The 17,762-nt window shown below is 51.9% G+C and overlaps 2 protein-coding genes across 10 annotated transcripts in view; one reads left to right on the top strand and one right to left on the bottom strand.

The window, feature by feature from the left end:
- Positions 1-2,401: 2,401 nt before the first annotated feature.
- On the bottom strand, positions 2,402-9,207 carry TEPP (testis, prostate and placenta expressed). 3 transcript variants are annotated; one of them, XM_019455785.2, is made up of 7 exons: positions 8,238-9,207; positions 5,344-5,405; positions 4,904-5,078; positions 4,407-4,468; positions 4,131-4,195; positions 3,721-3,753; positions 2,402-2,582 (listed from the first exon to the last, which is right to left on the bottom strand). In XM_019455785.2, exons 1-7 carry the CDS (start codon positions 8,458-8,460, stop codon positions 2,552-2,554), a joined length of 651 nt encoding a protein of 216 aa, XP_019311330.1. In that variant the 5' UTR covers positions 8,461-9,207; the 3' UTR covers positions 2,402-2,551. The 3 variants fall into 3 exon arrangements, with proteins under 3 accessions (XP_019311330.1, XP_019311331.1, XP_053762144.1); XM_019455786.2 differs by having other exon boundaries at positions 4,131-4,180; XM_053906169.1 differs by lacking the exon at positions 4,131-4,195.
- CNGB1 (cyclic nucleotide gated channel subunit beta 1) overlaps positions 5,639-17,762 on the top strand; it is a 76,828-nt gene continuing 64,704 nt past the window's right edge. For 4 of the 7 annotated variants that reach the window (XM_053906167.1, XM_053906166.1, XM_053906165.1 and 1 more), the window contains exons 1-2: positions 14,190-14,299; positions 16,565-16,740. In XM_053906167.1, coding sequence (XP_053762142.1) covers positions 16,573-16,740 — 168 coding nt within the window. In that variant the 5' untranslated portion in view covers positions 14,190-14,299; positions 16,565-16,572. Of the gene's footprint in view, positions 5,921-7,702; positions 7,808-13,100; positions 13,997-14,189; positions 14,300-16,288; positions 16,329-16,564; positions 16,741-17,762 lie in introns of those variants that run through there. The other 3 variants (XM_053906163.1, XM_019455788.2, XM_053906164.1) reach the window with 3 other exon arrangements.

Raw genomic sequence — 17,762 nt, 5'->3', positions numbered from 1 at the left:
CATCTCATGGTGTCTGCAAAGTGCTTACTTCATACATTATCTTGTGCTTAAAAACTAGAAAGTGTGGGGGTACCTGGCTGGCTCAGTCAGAAGAGTGTTTGGCTCTTGATCTTGGGGTCCTGAGTCTGAGCCCCATGTTGGGCATAGAGATTACTTAAAAAATAAATAAATAAACTTAAAAAAATAGAAAGTGCATAGCGAATCAGGCTCGTTGATGCTCATCTACTCTGTATTTTCTTCATTCTTGGGCACATGTTTTTATGCCTATGGAATCAGGATTCAGTGTATACCTGGTGGGCAAGAACCAAATTAAACTGCTGGTGTGGGTTGCCATTCACAGTGTCTTGGGCTTGAGGAACGTGGCCTAGGTGTGCCCACATTCTCACCTTCTGCTTTCAGGTTTGAATCAGCTGGGCCTGCCTTCCTCCTACTAGGACTGGAAGCACCTCACAGGCAGGGATGGCATCTGGTCTGCGTCTTTCCCACACCCAGCACTGGGTGAGACAAGGCCTCAAATATCTGCTGGGCCAAATTCCTGGAGGGCCTTGCCCAGTCATTCAGTGTCAAGGAAGCAGGGCCAGGAAAAAACTCCCAGGGACTTGATTCTCACTGGGATACTGAAGCATGCCCTCTGGCTGTCCCAAGACCCACACAGGGCAGGACTGTTGTGATGTGAGCTTTGGGCAAATCTATCCATTCTCTGAGCTGTCATGCTGGGGGTGGCACTCAGGGCTGCAGAATGTGGCTCTGACACCTCACGAGGTTCTGCCTGTGGCTTCCCAAGGTTCAAGCCAGGTGGACTGCCCTTTGGGTTTGGAGGAAAGGGTTTCTTCCTGCATGAAATGGCAGGAGGCTGGGTGCCTTCTGAATAGGCCCTCAAGGAGGCAGGGACTCTGTGATCTGCTTACTTCTTCCTGTCTGCTCCTCCCCATGTTCCGGCTCTGTTGTCAGCAGAACCCCACACATGAGGACAGACAGACACCATGGTTCCTTACCTCGGTATAAGGATAGTACCCATCACCTCCACCCCTAAAAGAAATTTAAAAAAGCCTAGTGTCTGTAAGGCAGCCTCTGTCTGCATTATCAGACAACAACACAACTCATCTCCTTGTTTTTTACCCAAGATTGAATAAAAGACTTCCCATTCTGGGAAATAATTTATTCTACAAATCTTGAGTGCAAACTATACATGAATACCGTGTCAAATACTGGGACTTTCTTTGAGTCCTGAGCCCTGGGTTTGGCTGGAGGTGAATGACTTCCTGATCTGGGCCTCAGTTTTCCCATCTGTGATATGGGATAGCGTTGGTTCTGGTCGCTTTGCAGAGTGTTTATAGAGCATGAGGTCTGGAGGAGATAAATGAGCCACATGGCATTGTGTTCGGAATAGTGTAATATAGGCTCCAGAAATAAGAGGCTGGTAGTAGTCTTTAAATTCCTTCCACATGAGACCTGGCCTGCATGCAGCAGGTGCTCAGTAAATATTAGTGGAAGGAGATGGGGAGGGTGTAAGTAACCTAACCTTTGTGGACGCTGACTCTCCAGAAAATCAGATGACAACAAGGAGCCTCTCCATGAGAAAATGTATATGTGGGTGGACACATCATTTTGTTCACAATCTCACAAGGTTCATGGATCCCTGAGGTTCCAGATCCTAGCAGCAGAGTCTTGTTCAAACAGTCTTTGAGCTGGGTGGCTATTTACCTGATTGGGATCTGTCCTTGCACACTGCCCACCAAGTGGGATGTGGATGGGGTATCTAGAAGGTCTGGGAGCTCAACATTTATCTTGGCTCTCTAACCATGCCAGCGACACTCTTCCTTAACCCCTTTGAATTTGGTTATCCTGGCCCTGGCCCAGGACTGCCTATGGCTGGCCCCAGGACATTGTGCTTTCCTCTCTGTAGTTTGGACAGATGAGGGCTAGTCCTGAAGCTCTGTGGATAGAGCAGACAATGCTTGCTCTACACCCAGAGGCTGCCTCTAGGCCACCAGAGCCTGCCAGGCCCAGAGAAGCCCCCCCCCCAGAGTATATTGGTATGGTGGAAGCTTTTGAGAGAGGTGTCTAACAATCCCTTTTGACCCGGGCCCAAGTTCAGCATCTGAAGTGGAGGGAGCCTGGTTGTGAGGCTGCAAGCAGGGGATGGGGCATAGGGAAAACCCATTTTGCAGGCAGGCTATCTCTACACCTCACCCCTGGCTGAGCCCTGGGGCTTAGACTCTGACTCTCTACCTGGGGTCATGAGACAGCTTTCTCCAGGCTCCCACCACTCCTCAGGAGTTGGCAGGAGACAGGTAAAGGTAGGACATCATCATCCTGAGGTACTGACCCTTCTCCCAGTCCGTACAACACACACACACACACACACACACACACACACACACACACACACACACACGTGCCTGATTCCTTCCTGGGGGAGCATTAGGTTTATTTCCAGTCTGGCTGAACTCTTAGGGAGATGGGTGGTGCCACCATACTCGCTCTGTCCTGCTGGAGAACCGGAGATGGCATAGCCCAGCAGCCTGAGGACTGGCTTCCTTTTCACAGATTAATGCCAGGGGGTCAGGTAGTTGACACGACTGTGGAGAGAAACAGGGGTGAGGCAGGGGCCTCCAGGGTGTCCTGGAAAGTCAGGCTGTCCTTCTCTAGGCTTTTCCCCCAAACCCGCCACCCTGTCCTCGAGGCTCTGAAAACACACCTTCCATCCTGCCTTTCTATGGCTCAAGAGCCTTCAATGGCTCCCTGTTTCCTTTTATTTATATATTTTCAGTGACTCTGCTTGACTTTCAAGCCCCCCCTCCCCCGCTTTCACTTTGCCTCATCTTTTGTTTCCCATTGATTACGAATAATGTACTGCTTTGCTCATTTTTCAAACATTTAGTGCACCTGCTCTAGCAGGCACTATGTAGCAGTAAGAAGTCAGAAAGCATTCCCTTGTGTGTGCACAGGGTGGGTGAGAGAAGGCAAGCTCTCCAACAATAAGTATAATGCCATAGTCTGCATGCTGTCAGATATGCGTGCACATGTGGTGAGCGACCCAAGGGGGTTTAAGCTAGAGGGGAGAGGCAGGGGATCAGCAAAGACTTCAAGAAGGATGGAACATCTAGGCTGGGCTTTCAAGGGTGGGGAGGAATTTTCCAGGCAGAGAGGGAAGGATTATCTAGCCCCAGCAACAGCAGCAGCAAAGGTGTGGAGTGCCTGGTTGTGCTGGTCCTTTGGATGATACCCAGGAGTCTGGTACTGCTGCCGTGGAGGGAAGGGGGCTGCGTAGGTGGGAGATGACCAAATGATGAAGATGCCTGAATACCTTGCACACTCCTGCTGGGAACACGAGCCTCAGCCCTTACCACCTATCCACATCCTGGAAGGCAAACTCTCAGTTCTTTCCATCATGTGTCTTACGTGCCTGTTTAGTCTTCCAGCCGCTTTCCTCCCTGGTAAGCCCTCCTCCTTTTGGCCTAGTCTGAGCCAAATCTGGTGAGACAGGCACCCTGCTCCCCCCCACCCCCCAGCAGGCCATCCTTTTGCCTGGCGAGGATCTCTTAGGAGGGAGGCAACTCAGTCCCCCAATATCACCCAGGAGGTACCAATCCCTTGGTGCGAGGCCCCGTGGGTGCAGTGGGGTCTGAGAATCCCCAGAGTCCAGAGGCGGCCGAGGCACAGCCCCGACGACGGGCGAGTGGCTAGGTGCGAGCAGGGGCGGGGTCACTCCCCTACCTGTAGATTGAGCCGAAGCGTCGGTAAGCATTCCTGCGAAAAACGGAGGAGGAAGGTAAGCCCGAGGTGGGGAAGGGCGACCCTATCCAGGAACCTCACTCCCATCTCCAGAAGCGCCAACCCACCAGAAGGATTACTAAAGTCCACCCTCGTCCCACCTAAGACTTCCACTCCGAAAGGGTGGGGTTGCCAGGGGGGACTGGGCGACAGGGTGTTCCGCTTGATAGGAATTAAACACCCATTTATTTTGAAACTGCACTTTTTTGGAGGTGTATTGGAGCCCAGCAGTTCTTCCCAGGTCTCACAGTTTCAAGAGTCACTAACTGTACTCTGAAGAAGATGGCCATGTACTCTGAGGCCCATCCTCCTTCCCTGAGGTATGGGGTCCCGGGGCCTGTGCCGTCACTTACAGGGTGTCGAAAGGCAGGGGCTTCTGTCCGTAGCGGTCCAGGCTGGGGTTCTGGTTGAGACAGTACTGGCGCAGGGCCAGAGGAATGGGGGGCCCGTGAATCTAGGGGGACACTGACCCCCGCCCCCGCCCCGCACATTGCTCTCTGCCGGAGGTCTTAGCCCTGGGGACTGGGAAACCCTGCCTGGGCGTACTTTCCCCTCCCCGACCCCCGTGTTAGCCTCTCCTTCCCCACCCCCTGGTCCCCAGGGACAGGTCAGCGCGCAGCCCTCCTTACCCGCCAGTTCTGGGTCACCTCGGGCTTCAAGTACCGCACCGCGTAGCCACTGAAACTCTCCACTGCGGAGAGACCGCCCATCTGCAGCCCCCAGCCCGCCGCGGACAAACTCCGCCCCCGCTCTTACCTGAGCCCGCCCCTAGATCAAACCACGCCCACACACTTGTTATTTGAGCCAGTCCCGCCTCCCCTGCCCCGCCAGAACAAGCCCCGCCTCCAAACCCTGCTCCAAGGGCCCCAGACCCAGCCCTGCGCGCAGCCTCCGCCCCAATGGCGTCCTCTGGCCTGGACCTGGCCCCTGCCTCCTCCACAAGACGAACGCCACCTCCCTGTCCCTCAGCCCATTTCGGTCCCGCTCACTCTCTGTGCCCAGCTGCTCCTCAGCTTCCCCGCTGTCCTTGCCACAGCCCACCTGATGCCGCCGCCCGCCCCCCAGCCGCAATTGGCTTTCCGGGTCTCTCCCGCCTTATGGCATCCTCCGCGCCCAGTAGACTGACCCCTCTTGTTCAGGCAGGGCAACTTGAACTCGCCAGCCGAGGACACGAAGCGGGACCAGTCCTCAATGGCGCGAGTGAAACAAGGCCAGTCCACCCGGTTGATGCCCGGCGCGATGGGTACCAGCTTTCCCTCATGGCACCTGTTTTGGAGTCTCCGGCCGGTTTCGGTGATGTCCTGCCGGGCGACGGGAGTCAGGGCCGCATGGTAGGTGCCGAAGCCTGGGGGGCGACCCAGACCGCCCCATAGACAAGAGCTGACAACTTGGCCCATCTGACCCATGGGCCTGATGTAGGGCCTTGAAGCCCCTAAAGGAGATGGGAAGGGGGAAGGGCCACAAGCAGGCAGCTGGAGAACCAGAGGTACTTGGGGCTGGGCACAGGCAGGGCCTTCACACCGTCTCCCCTGAGCAAACCCAGGGCCAGAAGCAAAGGACACTCACCAAGCACTGCAGGGGTTTATTGGGGACACCGAAAAGTGTGAAGTAGGCGTTGTCAAAGTCATCTGAAGAAGAAAAAGGAGGGAAGAGGTAGGTGTCTCCTCTACTTTGGACCCGAGTCCTACTTCTGGGAATTTATCCCACATTACAGGTACACAACTGGGAAATGATAGGAGTAAAAGATCTACCCATTTCAACATTGTTCATAAGAGAAAATCGCCGGGAATAGCTCAAGTGTCTCATTCAAGGACTTGTTAAATACACTCATACATCCTCGCTATGCAGCTACTTAAAATAGGAAATTCTCGATACAAGACCTCCAAGGTGCAGAAGAGTATATGCTGTATGCTACCTTTTGCTTTAAAGCATAAAACTGAGGAGATTGGAGGCAGAGAAGAATATACATTCAGGTCATCACCTTAACCATGTCATCAAACTTGGCATCACGAATAGCAGGATAACAACATTATGTGCCTCCTGCTGAAGCACTATGGCAAGCATGCAAGATTCTGGCCAGCAGTGTTTTACCTGGTTAATCAAGCCTCCCCATCCAGCTTCTCATTTACAGAAAACAGTCAAGGTAAACAACACCCTAAGGAAACAATCACTCGCATTCACAATGTAGGACTGTCTATCGTGTTACTATTTTGAACTCTAAAAAGTCGATGAGGGAAAAATGGAAAGTGGGCAGACTATTTCAGACTGAAACTAAAGATATGTAACACCCAGTTGCAATGCACAATCCTAGATTGCAGTCTGGTTCCAGAAGGAATTTTATTTTATTTTATTTTATTTTATTTATTTTATTTTATAGTTTTTTGTTTTTGTTTTTGTTTTGTTTTTTTGAGAGAGAAAGAACACGTGGGGAAGGGCAGAGAGAGGGAGAAAGAGAATCCCAAGCAGGTTCCAGGCTGCAAGCACAGAGCTAGATGGGGCTCAAAGTCACGAAATTGTGAGATCATGACTTGAGCAGAAACGAAGAGTTGGACGCTCAACCAACACCCAGCTGCCCCCAAAAGGATTTTAAAGCTATGAGATATCTTTAGGGGTCATTTGGGACATTTAAATATAGACCACATATTATGTGTTAGGGAATTATTGTTAACTTTCCTAGATGTGATAATGGTATTGTGTCACAGAGGAGGCTGTTAGCAGTAGGAGCTGCTTGTTGAAGAGTGTGGGAGAGTGTGAGTGTGTGTGTGTGTTAGAAAGAGAAGAATCAAATATGGTAATACAGTGCCCGAAGCAGGTGGAAGGCAACCGGTGTTCATAGTATTATCCTTCCAACTTTTCTCTATGTTTGAATACACTCATAGTAAAAAGTTGGGGAGCAGAAGTATATATATTTGTATTTGCATTAATAAACAGTGGAAGGATACATTAGGAACTAGATGGACACCTGTAAATCAGCAGAGGTGGAGAGTGGAGGCGGCGAGGTGTTAAAACGTACATTATTACAGCATTTTGAATTTTGATTACTTTTATTAAAAGCATATACTTGCCATAAAATACATATCTAAATCAAGAGCGTTCCCTAAAAATGTAAATTGCTGGTTTCCAAGAGCCTTCCCACACAGCAGTTAGTGGGAGCCCCATGGCTGATCCCTCATAGAGGGACAGGTGGGGGGGCCCCACTTCACCTTTCATCCCTCCCTCCTCCCCACCTCCCCACCCACCTCTGGCATGTCCCATCTTGGCCCCTGCAGGGCTCTGCACGGGACCTCTGGAGGTCTCCATTGCAGTCTCTGACACCCTCACCCCACCTGTCACCTCAGCTGCAACCTGGGCCTCATTCCAGACTTCCTGCTCTTGCTCGGCACCCACTCTGTTACCAAATCCTGTTACTTTATCTCCTAAATACCTTCCCAAACCCTCTCCTGTGGCCAAGACACTGTCACTCCTTCCTGAAGACTGTGTTCCCTCCCGGTGTCTTAACACCCACCCCCCTTATCCACCTCTGGTCCCTCTGGGCCATCCTCCACCCCCTCCCCACCCCCAGAATGCTCAGACCTCTTTTCTGCTTCAGGTCTTCAGAGGTTCCTCTTTCTCTCCCAAGTCCAGACCCCTGAGCTTAGCAACAGGGCCCTTTCTGAGCTGTGCCCTTCTCCCCTCCCCAGCTCCTACTGTGATCACCAACCTTACCCTTTGGCCCAACCAACCCCCGCCCCCCAAGTTCACCCAACACCTCCTGCAGCTTTTCTTTTCCAGGCCCCTGTACATGCTGTTCCCTCTAGCTAGGACACCTTTGCTTCCCCGCTGCCGCAGCTCAGTGTCAGGCACCAAGCAAGTGCTTAATAAATGTGTGGAAATGAATGTGTATTCCTGCATTCATTCATTCATTCATTCATTCATTCATTCACAGGCACCCCCACCTCCACACCCAAGCCACTCAATGGATGAAGACTTACTCCTTGGGCCTATGCTGCCTTTTCACCCCAAAGACGCTCAGGTCCTCCTCCCATTCACGGTAAGCGTGAGGAGGCTATTCCTCTTTTCCATCTGGAGAGCAGGTTGGGCAGAAGCTGTCATTATTGCTTTTATTATCACTCCTACTACTACGACAACTGACTTCTGCACAGCTCTCTCTCTCTCTCTGAATAACAACCGCCACATTATTGTTGCGCACGTACTATGTGCCGGGCACTACGTTAAGTGCTTCTCTTGGCTTGTTTTAATCTCACGATAACCTTGCGAGGCAGGCGCTGTTATCATCCCCATTTTCCTGATAGGGAAGCAGAGGCTCAGACCTAAGCAGAGCTGGGACTAGCCCTTTTAACGCTTTCATGTGCCACCAACGGCCTTGCCCTCTACCAGGGCTCTCCTTGAAACCCTCCACCCACTCCTTTCCCAAAGGCCCAGAGGGGCCGCGGAAGCCAGCGGCAGCCAGGTGGCCTGACCTTTGCGGCAGTAGGTGGTGGACCGGCAGTGCTCGTCCGAAAGACAGGCCCTGACAGAGTCCATGTCCATGCGGCGCAGGCTGGGCAAGGCCGGGTGGTAGAGCTGCCGCTTCACGCCCGCCAGCTGGTTGCGCGTCCGTGCCACCGGCAGCAAGATGGCTGGGGACGCGTACACGTGGGTGGAGCCGTCCTCCCAGGGCACCAGGTCGACGATGCGGGCCATGGCTGGGGAGCAGAGACACCCCGACCAAACACCCTCCTGTGGGGTAGCGCGACCTTGGCCAGTGCGGATTTGTCTACTCGCCCAACGGTTATGGACGATGTACCCTCGGCTAGGAGCTCCCCATGTGGTGTCAGGGACACCCGGACTCACGCACGCATGCGCAAACACACGACGTGCTCAGGGCTCTGGCAGGTGAGCACAGGGTGTGTGTGGTTGGGAACGGTCTAAAAGAGGAGGCATAAGAGTCTTCTATTCTTAAATAATGATCAGGAAGAAGCAGCAGCAAGTGGGTTCAGAATTTAGCTCAGTCTGCCTCTGGGTAGCTAATTATGGACTTCTGGCCTTAGCTAAAGTGCCTGGCATTTACTCAAAATTCTACAGGGAGACACAGGAAAGTTTTAAATAAGAGGAGAGGCATGAACTACAAGAGATATGAACTACAAAAGCATTGCTGGTTACTTAGTGCCTCCCTTTAAAGAGCGGCTATTCCCACAGCCTTTCGGTCATTTAAACGTTAGGAGAATTTGTTGAGCCGGCTTGCTTTCTTCCTGACCCAGTTACAGGTGCGAGAGGGAGGTGGGCGGTAAGTGGGTAGGAGGAACAAGGACCTTGGACCATGGAGGAGCAGGGAGAGGGCAAGGTGACTGGCCTGAGGAAGCTGTCTTAGGGGGTAGGCCTGCATGGGGAGGATGGGGAATGGGGCAGGGAGAAGTGGGGGGGAAGGGACACACTGCTCCTCACCCACCAACAGTGGCTACCTTGTCTGCAGGGCACAGGCCCCAGATGCACAGGCCTACGAGGGTTTTCTGCTCTTCTGACTACTCAGTGGGGAGAAGAGGCAGGAAGATGGGCTGGCCTCAGAGCCTTATACAGTAGGAGCACAAAGGAACATTCTGCAGAGACAATGCCCACTGCAGCCTGATTGTGAGGACGCCTGCTCCTCGGCAACCCTGGCAACTGTAGGCTCTGAGGAGAGGAGCCAGCTAGCAAGGGTGCTGTGAACTGGCCCCTGCTTTCAGGTTTCCTGAAGGTTGCTGTCTCCCAAGCCTTAGCACAAGCCAGGCATGTTGAGAAATGTCCGAAAGGAAGTGGGCTCCCTGGAGGCAGCCATACGAGGGCTAGTCAGGGCAGGCTGTGTGATCCTGGACTAGTCGCTGTCTCTCTCTAGGTTTCAAGGCTCTGTGTTAGGCAAGACCCTAGGTCCTGCCATGCAGGGCGACTGTGGGCTCTCCTGGAAACCTGAGGGCACTGCCCTGCCTGCCTGCCAGCCCTTGGGTCTCCAAGGGTGGTGATTAGCAGTGGCCAGTATCCAGGGTCAGCATAAAGGGATCAGGGAGAGTGGTGGCCTCAGCAGGATAGGGATTAGCAGGTGATATTCTAGCCCTGGCCCACTGGAGTCCTGCAGCCTCCCTCCCTCCTTCTCAGGAAACAGAGGTCATGAGTGCCTAAGCCCAGCGCTTGAAAGCCCCGGGGCCTGCCCACCATTCTGGTCACAACCATTGGTGATGGACCCCACATGTGAGGAAACCCTGGGGAGAGTCTGACTTGTTTGCCTGTATCGGCATATGCCCCACATACACCTGTCCAGGTGCTGAGAGTGACAGGTCCAGAGACCCCTCCTGTGAGGTTCACGCAGGATTTGGCTCCCTACCTGCTCCACCTCCAGGGCTCCATACAGCCCCCGGACAGCATCCCCCAAGCCCTACTCCTCAGAGAAGACTTTCCTGGAGTTGAGTCTACTCACCACCCCACCCCCAGTTTATTTTTCTTTTAACGTTATAAAATATAAAAAAATACAGAGAATGCATAAATATAGAATGTAACTAATAATTTATAAAGCGAGAGCTCGTGTACTATTATTCAGGTCAAGACAAGAGGTACTACTTTGCAAAACTGATTAGCAGTTTCTTAAAACATGAAACATAAAATTACCATATAACAGCAATTTTACCCCTAGGAATCTTCCCAAGAGAACTGAAAATATATAGGTCCAGGCAAAAACTTACATGCAAATGTTCACAGCAGCATTATTTCAAACAGCTAGTAAGTGCAACAACCCAAGAGTCCATTGACTAGTGAGTAAATAAATTCCACCATGGAATACTCAAGAATTAAAAATTATTATTGTTTATTAAAATTTTTTTATTGTTTATTTATTTTTGAGAGAGAGCGAGAGATACAGAGCACGAGCAGGGAAGGGGCAGAGAGAGGGAGACACAGAATCTGAAGCAGGCTCCAGACTCTGAGCTATCAGCATAGACACCGACACGGGTCTTGAACCTGTGAACCATGAGATCATGGCCTGCACCGAAGTCAGACGCTTAACCGACTCAGGGCCCCCCAAATTAAAAAAAATTTAAGTTTATTTACTTATTTTGAGAGAGACAGAGACAGTGTGAGTGGGGGAGGGGCAGAGAGAGAGGCAGAGAGAGAGAACCCTAAGCAGGCTGCATGTCACCAGCACAAAGCCCAATGCAGGGCTTGAACTCATAAAACCGTAAGATCATGACTTGAGCCTAAACCAAGACAGATGCTTAACCAACTGAGCCACTCAGGCACCCCGGAATACTCAAGAATTAAAAAAAATGAGGTATTGATATATGCTCCCATGTGGAAGGTCCTGAAAGACATTTTGCTAAATGAAAGAAATCAGACAAAAAACCAGTCTGCTTGTTGTATGATCCATTTATATAAAATGTCCAAAAAAGACCAATTTTAGGGGACAGACAGCTGATTAGTGGCTGTGAGGAGCTGTGGCTGAGTATGGGGAGTGATTCCCATGAAGCATGAAGGGTCTCATTGGGACAACAACGGCAATGTTCTAGAGCTGGATGGTGCAAGTTGCAAAGCTCAGTCAATTTACTAAAAATCGTTGAGCTGTACAGTTAAAATGGGAAAATTTTATGGCTTATAAATTATACCTCAGTAAAGTTGTTTTAAAAAATTGATGCCGGCTAAAGAAAGCAAGAAATGATGCCAGCCCCTAGAAGCTTCCACCTGCTCCTCCCCAGTTCCAACCCCCTGCAAGAGGTAACGGCTCTCTGGCTGCATAATGTCACCACATGACTGCTGCTTTTCTTTTTCCTCTTACTACCTACGTGTGCAGCCATAGACAAGACAGGCTCATTTTGCCCCTTTTGAACTTTGTATATACGGACATTGGGGTCTTTTGAGCCTGGCTTATTTTCCTCCATACATATGTGCACATGAGGGTCATCCAAACTGGTGTGTGGCCAAAGTTTGCTCATGTTCCTCGCCCTAGAACCCCTTACTCTTCCCCCAGTCACATCTGGCTTTGCCCACTCCCCAGGAGCTCCGCTGCCTCCAGGTTGCTCAGCCCAGGGAGGAGGGCACAGACCAAGCCTCACTCATGCAGGGTCCCATGCCATTACTCCTCCCCCAGTGCCTCACTCCCCTTGGCTTGCAGCATGCTCGCTTTCTGCTCTTCCATGTGCCAGAGGGCTCCAGGGGCCATCTTTGTCCCCTTCTCTTCTTTAGTTGCATTGAATTTCCCAGGGGTTCTGAATCTGTGGAATTGTCTGAATCTGTTCTGAATTGTGGCTTTACGCACCATGTGCAAGCTGAGCTCATGAGTCCAACATTTCTTTTCTTTTTTTAATTTTTAAAGTTGATTTATTTATTTTGAAAGAGACAGAGACAGCATGAGCAGGGGAGGGTCAGAGAGAGAGGGAGAGAGAGAATCCCAAGCAGGCTCTGCACTGTCAGTGCTGAGCCTGACGTGGGGCTCCGACTCACTGACTGTGAGATCGTGATCTGAGCAGAAACCGAGAGTCAGATGTTTAATTGACTGAGCCACCCAGGTGCCTCTAACATTTCTATCTCCCCAAACTCCAGACACACACGCACAGCCCTCGCCAGCTACTGCACATTTCCACTTGGACGTCTCTCAGACATCTTACCAAAGTAAAGTTCATGATTTCCCCTCCCCTCCAAACTCTTCCTCCCACCTCCCAGCTCCAGGCTTCCTCTTTTGGGTAAATGGCACCACCTGCCACCCAGTTGCCCGAGCTGCACCCTCAACACCTCCCTTTTCCTCTCCCTCCCCTTTCTCTCTGCCTCTGCCACCCACCAGCCCAAGCCGTGTCACCTCTGCTTGGGCCTCCGTCCAGCTAGAGGCGAGGGTGAATATCACCGATCTCACCAGCCATTGCTTGGAGGCCGGGCAGAGTTGAAGAACTTGTTGTCCCCAGCCAGGGCCTGGCCAGAGGTGCTGTGGGAGGAGCCCTTATCCCCCACAGCCTGGCATATTTATGGAGGACACACAGGGGCCACCTTGAGCTCCGTTATTGCTGTTGGCCCTCGCTGGCAGAAAGAACATCCTCCCATGCCAGCCACCTTGGGGAGTTGCATAACAGGGGCCATGCACGAGGCTCTGGGGAGGAGTGATCGCATGGGACTGTGTGTGAGTGAGGCTTTGTCTGTGGCTCCCTCCCTGGGCTGAGCAACCTGGAGGCAGCAGAGCCCCTGGGGAGTGGGCAAAGTCAGATGTGCCTGGGAGAAGAGAAGGGGGTTCTAGGGCGAGGAAAATGAACAAACTTTGGCCATACACCAGTGTGGGTGACCCTCATGTGCATATATATGGAGGGAAAGAAGCTAGGGGTCATCCGGTCATAGAATGATTTGTTGCTCTGCAGGCTCCTGACCAGTGCACATGCTCACCGCACATCAGCTGGGCAGGTGGTGCCTGGCCCCTGTTCAAAATCATCATGGGCTTTCCTGGTCCATCCACTAAAACCCAAAGTCCTTACCATGGCTTACGGGCCCTACGTGATCCGTCCTGGCCGACCTCGACTTCATCTCCCACCGCTCTTCATTATACCCACTAACCCTCCGACCCCTCCCTGTTCCTTGGGTGCATCCAGGCTCATTCCAGCCTCAGGACTTTACCCTTGCAGTGTCTTCTGTCTGGAACACGGTCCATTCAGCTCTTGATTTTCATGACTTGGCCCAAATCTCCCCCTCTGGATGGAGGCCTGCCTGCCCTCCTCCCACTGACACACTCGTGTCTCTGCCCTGCTTGTGCACACTGCTGGGCACACAGGAGGAGCTCAGGAGATGGTGTGGGTGACCTAGTCCCCATCCCTTGCTGGCTACCCCTCTCCTCTACTCTCACCCAGTTCTTGTCATCTCGCTGAGCCCTTCTTCACTGGGCTGCCGTCCCTGTCTCCCTGAAGATCTCTGTCTCCCTGCTAGGGCCGGACCTCAGTTCGCGGGGCTAGCTCACACACAGTCAGCCATCCCTCAGTCCTTGGGTTCTTCCTAAAGGCCCAGCTCTGGGACCACGGCCGACCGGACAGAGCCCAAGACAGGGGCTACTGAGGTCCTGCCAAGCTGCAGAAGACTCTGGGCCAGAGAGACTCTGCCTGAGTCCTGGATCTGGAGCTGGAGGGCTGGGGTGTGCCTCCTGCCACTGCTGACTGACAGTTGACAAGCCTCTGCCACCTAGAGTCTCCCAGGATCACATGGGGACATCAAGCTGTTATTCTCCCACCGGCCACCCTGTGGCTTGGTCAAGGTATGTGGCAAACTGGGCCCCTGGAACCTGGGGAGGTCCCCTGGTGACTCATGGTGTCCCAAGCAGGTCCACGTGGGGCTCCTTCCCTGGGACCTAGATCCCTGCTGGCCCCTGGAGGGTTGCTGCTGGCTGCCTGGGCCTGGAGCTCCTGTCTTCCACCACCACCTCCCCACCCCTGTTCGGCCCCTGCTAATCCTTTGCACACGGCACCACTGCTGCCTATTAATCCCCCCTGTGTCTGAGAGACCGGCCGCAAGTGTCAGGGACAAGGCAATTCCTGGCTGGTGGTTGGCATCCGAGCAGGTAACTCGGGATGAAGTGGTAGCTGGGTGTGGACCCCCCATGTTCTCCTTCTAGCAAGGCATCTAGACTTGGAAAATAGGGCAAGGCAGGAAAACTGGGCTTCCCTCTCTGCCTGTGGGACTCAAACCTTAGTGAATCTTCAGAGGCAGCTTATGACATGCAGATTCCAGGTCCCGCAGAGGGTTTAGAGGGGCATAGGAACCTGTATTTTCCCTAGCTTTCCAGAAGATTCTGAAAAGCTGGTGATCCCAGCATCATAGTTACCCTGGGCTCTGAAGTCACCCTTCCCACCTTAGCCTCCCTTATCAATGTGGAATCAGCAGGGCCATGCAAATATTTCCATCCTGGAGGAAATGACTGGGTCTGAGGGAAGAAGAAAAATTGGGAGTGGGGAAAGCTTCCCTAATCATTTCCAGGAGGTTCCGAAACAAACTGGGAAAAGGTTTGCAGGACCGGCCTGCAGAAGCGAACCCTGGGCAAATGTCAATAGCACCGGAGGTGGATGTGAGACACCTGGAGTCCAGCAGACCTGAATGTAACTTGGCTTGGCTGCTTACCGGCCGGGTCACTTTGGGCAAGTCTACTCCTCTCTCTGTGCCTCTGTTTCCTGAGCTACAAAGTGGTAACAATTATTTGCCTGAGGTTGGTGGCAGGCAGGGAGAACGAGGAGGAATGTGATCAAGGGTGGAAGACACGTAGCTCAGTGTTGCCTCATGGGGCCGGCTGGGGCTGGCTGGGGTCGGGGGAATCCTCCATCCCAAACACATGGCCTTGGGCTCTACCAACCCTGGGAATCACTGTGTCTGTGTCCCCACCCAACAAGGAAATGGAAGGCCGGAGAGGTTCATGTCTGGCTCAGGTTCACCTTTTTGGAGGCGGAGTCAGGGATCTGATTTCCCACCCTGAGCTCTGCCCCTGTAGCACAGCCTCTCCCAGGACAGCTGGTGCTGAGGCCAGAGCGGGGGGCAGAAGTCGGGGCTGTGAGCAGAGGGCAGGAGGCACAGCCAAGGGGCTGTGGGGAACGGGCACTGGGGCATGGATCCTGGGCCCTGTGCCTGTCCTTTTCAGCCTGGGGCCAGTGTCCTTGGCAGAGGAGGGACAGAGAAGCACTCTATCATGTTGGGCATCTCCCCAGAAGGGCCCTTTCAAGGGTGGGAGTTTGCACCTATTGCCCTGTGTGGTGCCACTGGGCCAGGCCATCCTGCGGGATTTAGTCATAAGAGCGGAGGCCTCCCATTCCCAGAAGATAAATGTTGCCAGAAACTGTACCCATAGAAGGTAGGACTGAAATATCACAGTAAATCTTGAAAAAGGGATTTAATTGTCATTTTATCTTAAAATTATTTAAGTCATGAAAACAGGTTAATTTTTATGTTAAAGCATTTTCTGTTCATATGCTATTCACAATGTAGTTTGTTTTTTTTTTAACGTTTATTTATTTTTGAGACAGAGAGAGACAGAGCATGAACGGGGGAGGGTCAGAGAGAGGGAGACACAGAATCTGAAACAGGCTCCAGGCTCTGAGCTGTCAGCACAGAGCCTGACGCGGGGCTTGAACTCACAGACCGCGAGATCATGACCTGAGCCGAAGTCGGCAGCTTAACCGACTGAGCCACCCAGGCGCCCCACACAATGTAGTTTTAAAAATCCATGTTGGGATCGTGCTGAATGTGATATTCTACAATTACTGTCCTTGCTTGACACCAAATAATAGTCATAGACATTTGTTAAGTGCTCAGTGTGTGCCTGCCATGTTCTCACCAGTTTATTTTATCCTCACAATGATCTCCACGAGATAGGTACTGTAACATCCCCATTTTACAGACAAGCAAACTGAGGCACAGAGACTTTAACTGATTTGGTCATTCCTGGAGTTCAGAGTATGTACATCTTTCCATATTAGTTCAAACTGATCCACCTTTTTTTATGGCTCCATGGTATTCCGTATCAGATGTATTGTAATTTATTTAATATGCGTTCCTCTTACAGGTGAACATTTAGGAACTTTCTAATAACCAGATCCCTACAGGTAAATATTTGGGTGTTTTTCATCTTTTGCTATAACACTGTTGTGACCAAGCTCTTTATACACATGTTTTTGGCCTTAGTATCTCTATCAGGTGAATACCTGGAGGAATAATTTGCAAAAATGTTTTTAAAGATGAATGAGAGAAAAGGGAAATGTGTGACCCACCTAAGTGGCGCCCAAATGGTGGGAGCAGCAGCAGACACCCTGGGGAGGCCTAAGGACTCTGTCTCCTACAGGCATCAGGATGTGGAGCTGGGTCCAGAGGGTGCTGCCTCAGCCCCCAGGGACCCCCCAGAAGACAAAGATGGAGGAGGAGGAGGAGGGGGAAGAACCAGAACCGGAGGCGGAGCTGGAACCAGAGCCGGCGCCTAAAACAGCCCCGAAGGAGGCCGAGCTAGGGGACGAATCCCTGGTAAGAGGCTGCAGCCACGCTGGCCTTATGGCTCCGGAATTCCCAGCTTGGGTCAGCTGCCCCCACCCCGGGGACCTTCTACGAGGGGACTCGAGCACGTCCAAACTTGCCAGTTCTGCATCCCATCCGTTCAGGAGCCTGATGACAACTAGTTCAGAAGCTCAGTTAAAAAGATTTGATTTAGCATCTAATGGATGCCAGGCCTGTGCACTGTGCTAGGAGCGTAATGGTGAATAAGACGTTGCCCCTGGGGGTCAGCAGACAAGTACCAGCCAGGTCATTCTACCAGGAGACAGAGGTGATGAGAGAATTTGGGGAGCTCCAACACTGGATTCAGCTCTCCCCTCCCAGGAGGGCCAAATGAGTATATCAGACAGAAGTATGCGAGCTCAGAGGAGGGAGAGAATCATCTTAACTTTGGAGAGTGGAAGCTGGTGGGGTTTGCTCCTAGACACAGAGGGTGAGCCCACTTGTGACTGGAGATGGTGAGGCGGGGCATGCCTCGTAGAGGAAGGGCTTGTCCTGGGCAGCACAGGGTATATACAGGAAACAGTGACCACCCAGGTAGACAGTTTGTGTGCATATGTGTTTGCACGTGCACACATGTATGTACACATATGTGCATGCCCTGTGTCCTTAGTGGTATGTCTGTACAGACATATGTATTAACAAATTGTGTGCACACAAACACATGCACGTATTTACATGTATTTGTATGCACACGTGTATGTCACATGCCTTGGTGTGTCTGTAGGGTGTGTGGGGCATGCTATAAGTGTCTGAGTGTGTACATGTATATGTTTCTGAGTTTGTGAATGTATTCATGTGTTTGTGTATGCACGTTTGTGTTTCTGTGCATGCATGTGTGTATGAACATATTTGTATGTAGCTGCATGTTTGTATACATACATATTTTATACATCTGTGCATGCAGGCTCATGTGTGAGTGTTCAGATGCAGACCTTTGTACGTGTGGGCATACATGCATATGTGTGGGCACACATGTTTATTCATCTATGTGT

Source organism: Panthera pardus, unplaced genomic scaffold (assembly GCF_024362965.1).
Source record: "Panthera pardus isolate Hobbes unplaced genomic scaffold, ASM2436296v1 HiC_scaffold_18, whole genome shotgun sequence".
Lineage (NCBI taxonomy): Eukaryota > Metazoa > Chordata > Mammalia > Carnivora > Felidae > Panthera > Panthera pardus.
This window is presented reverse-complemented; position numbering and strand designations above follow the sequence as displayed.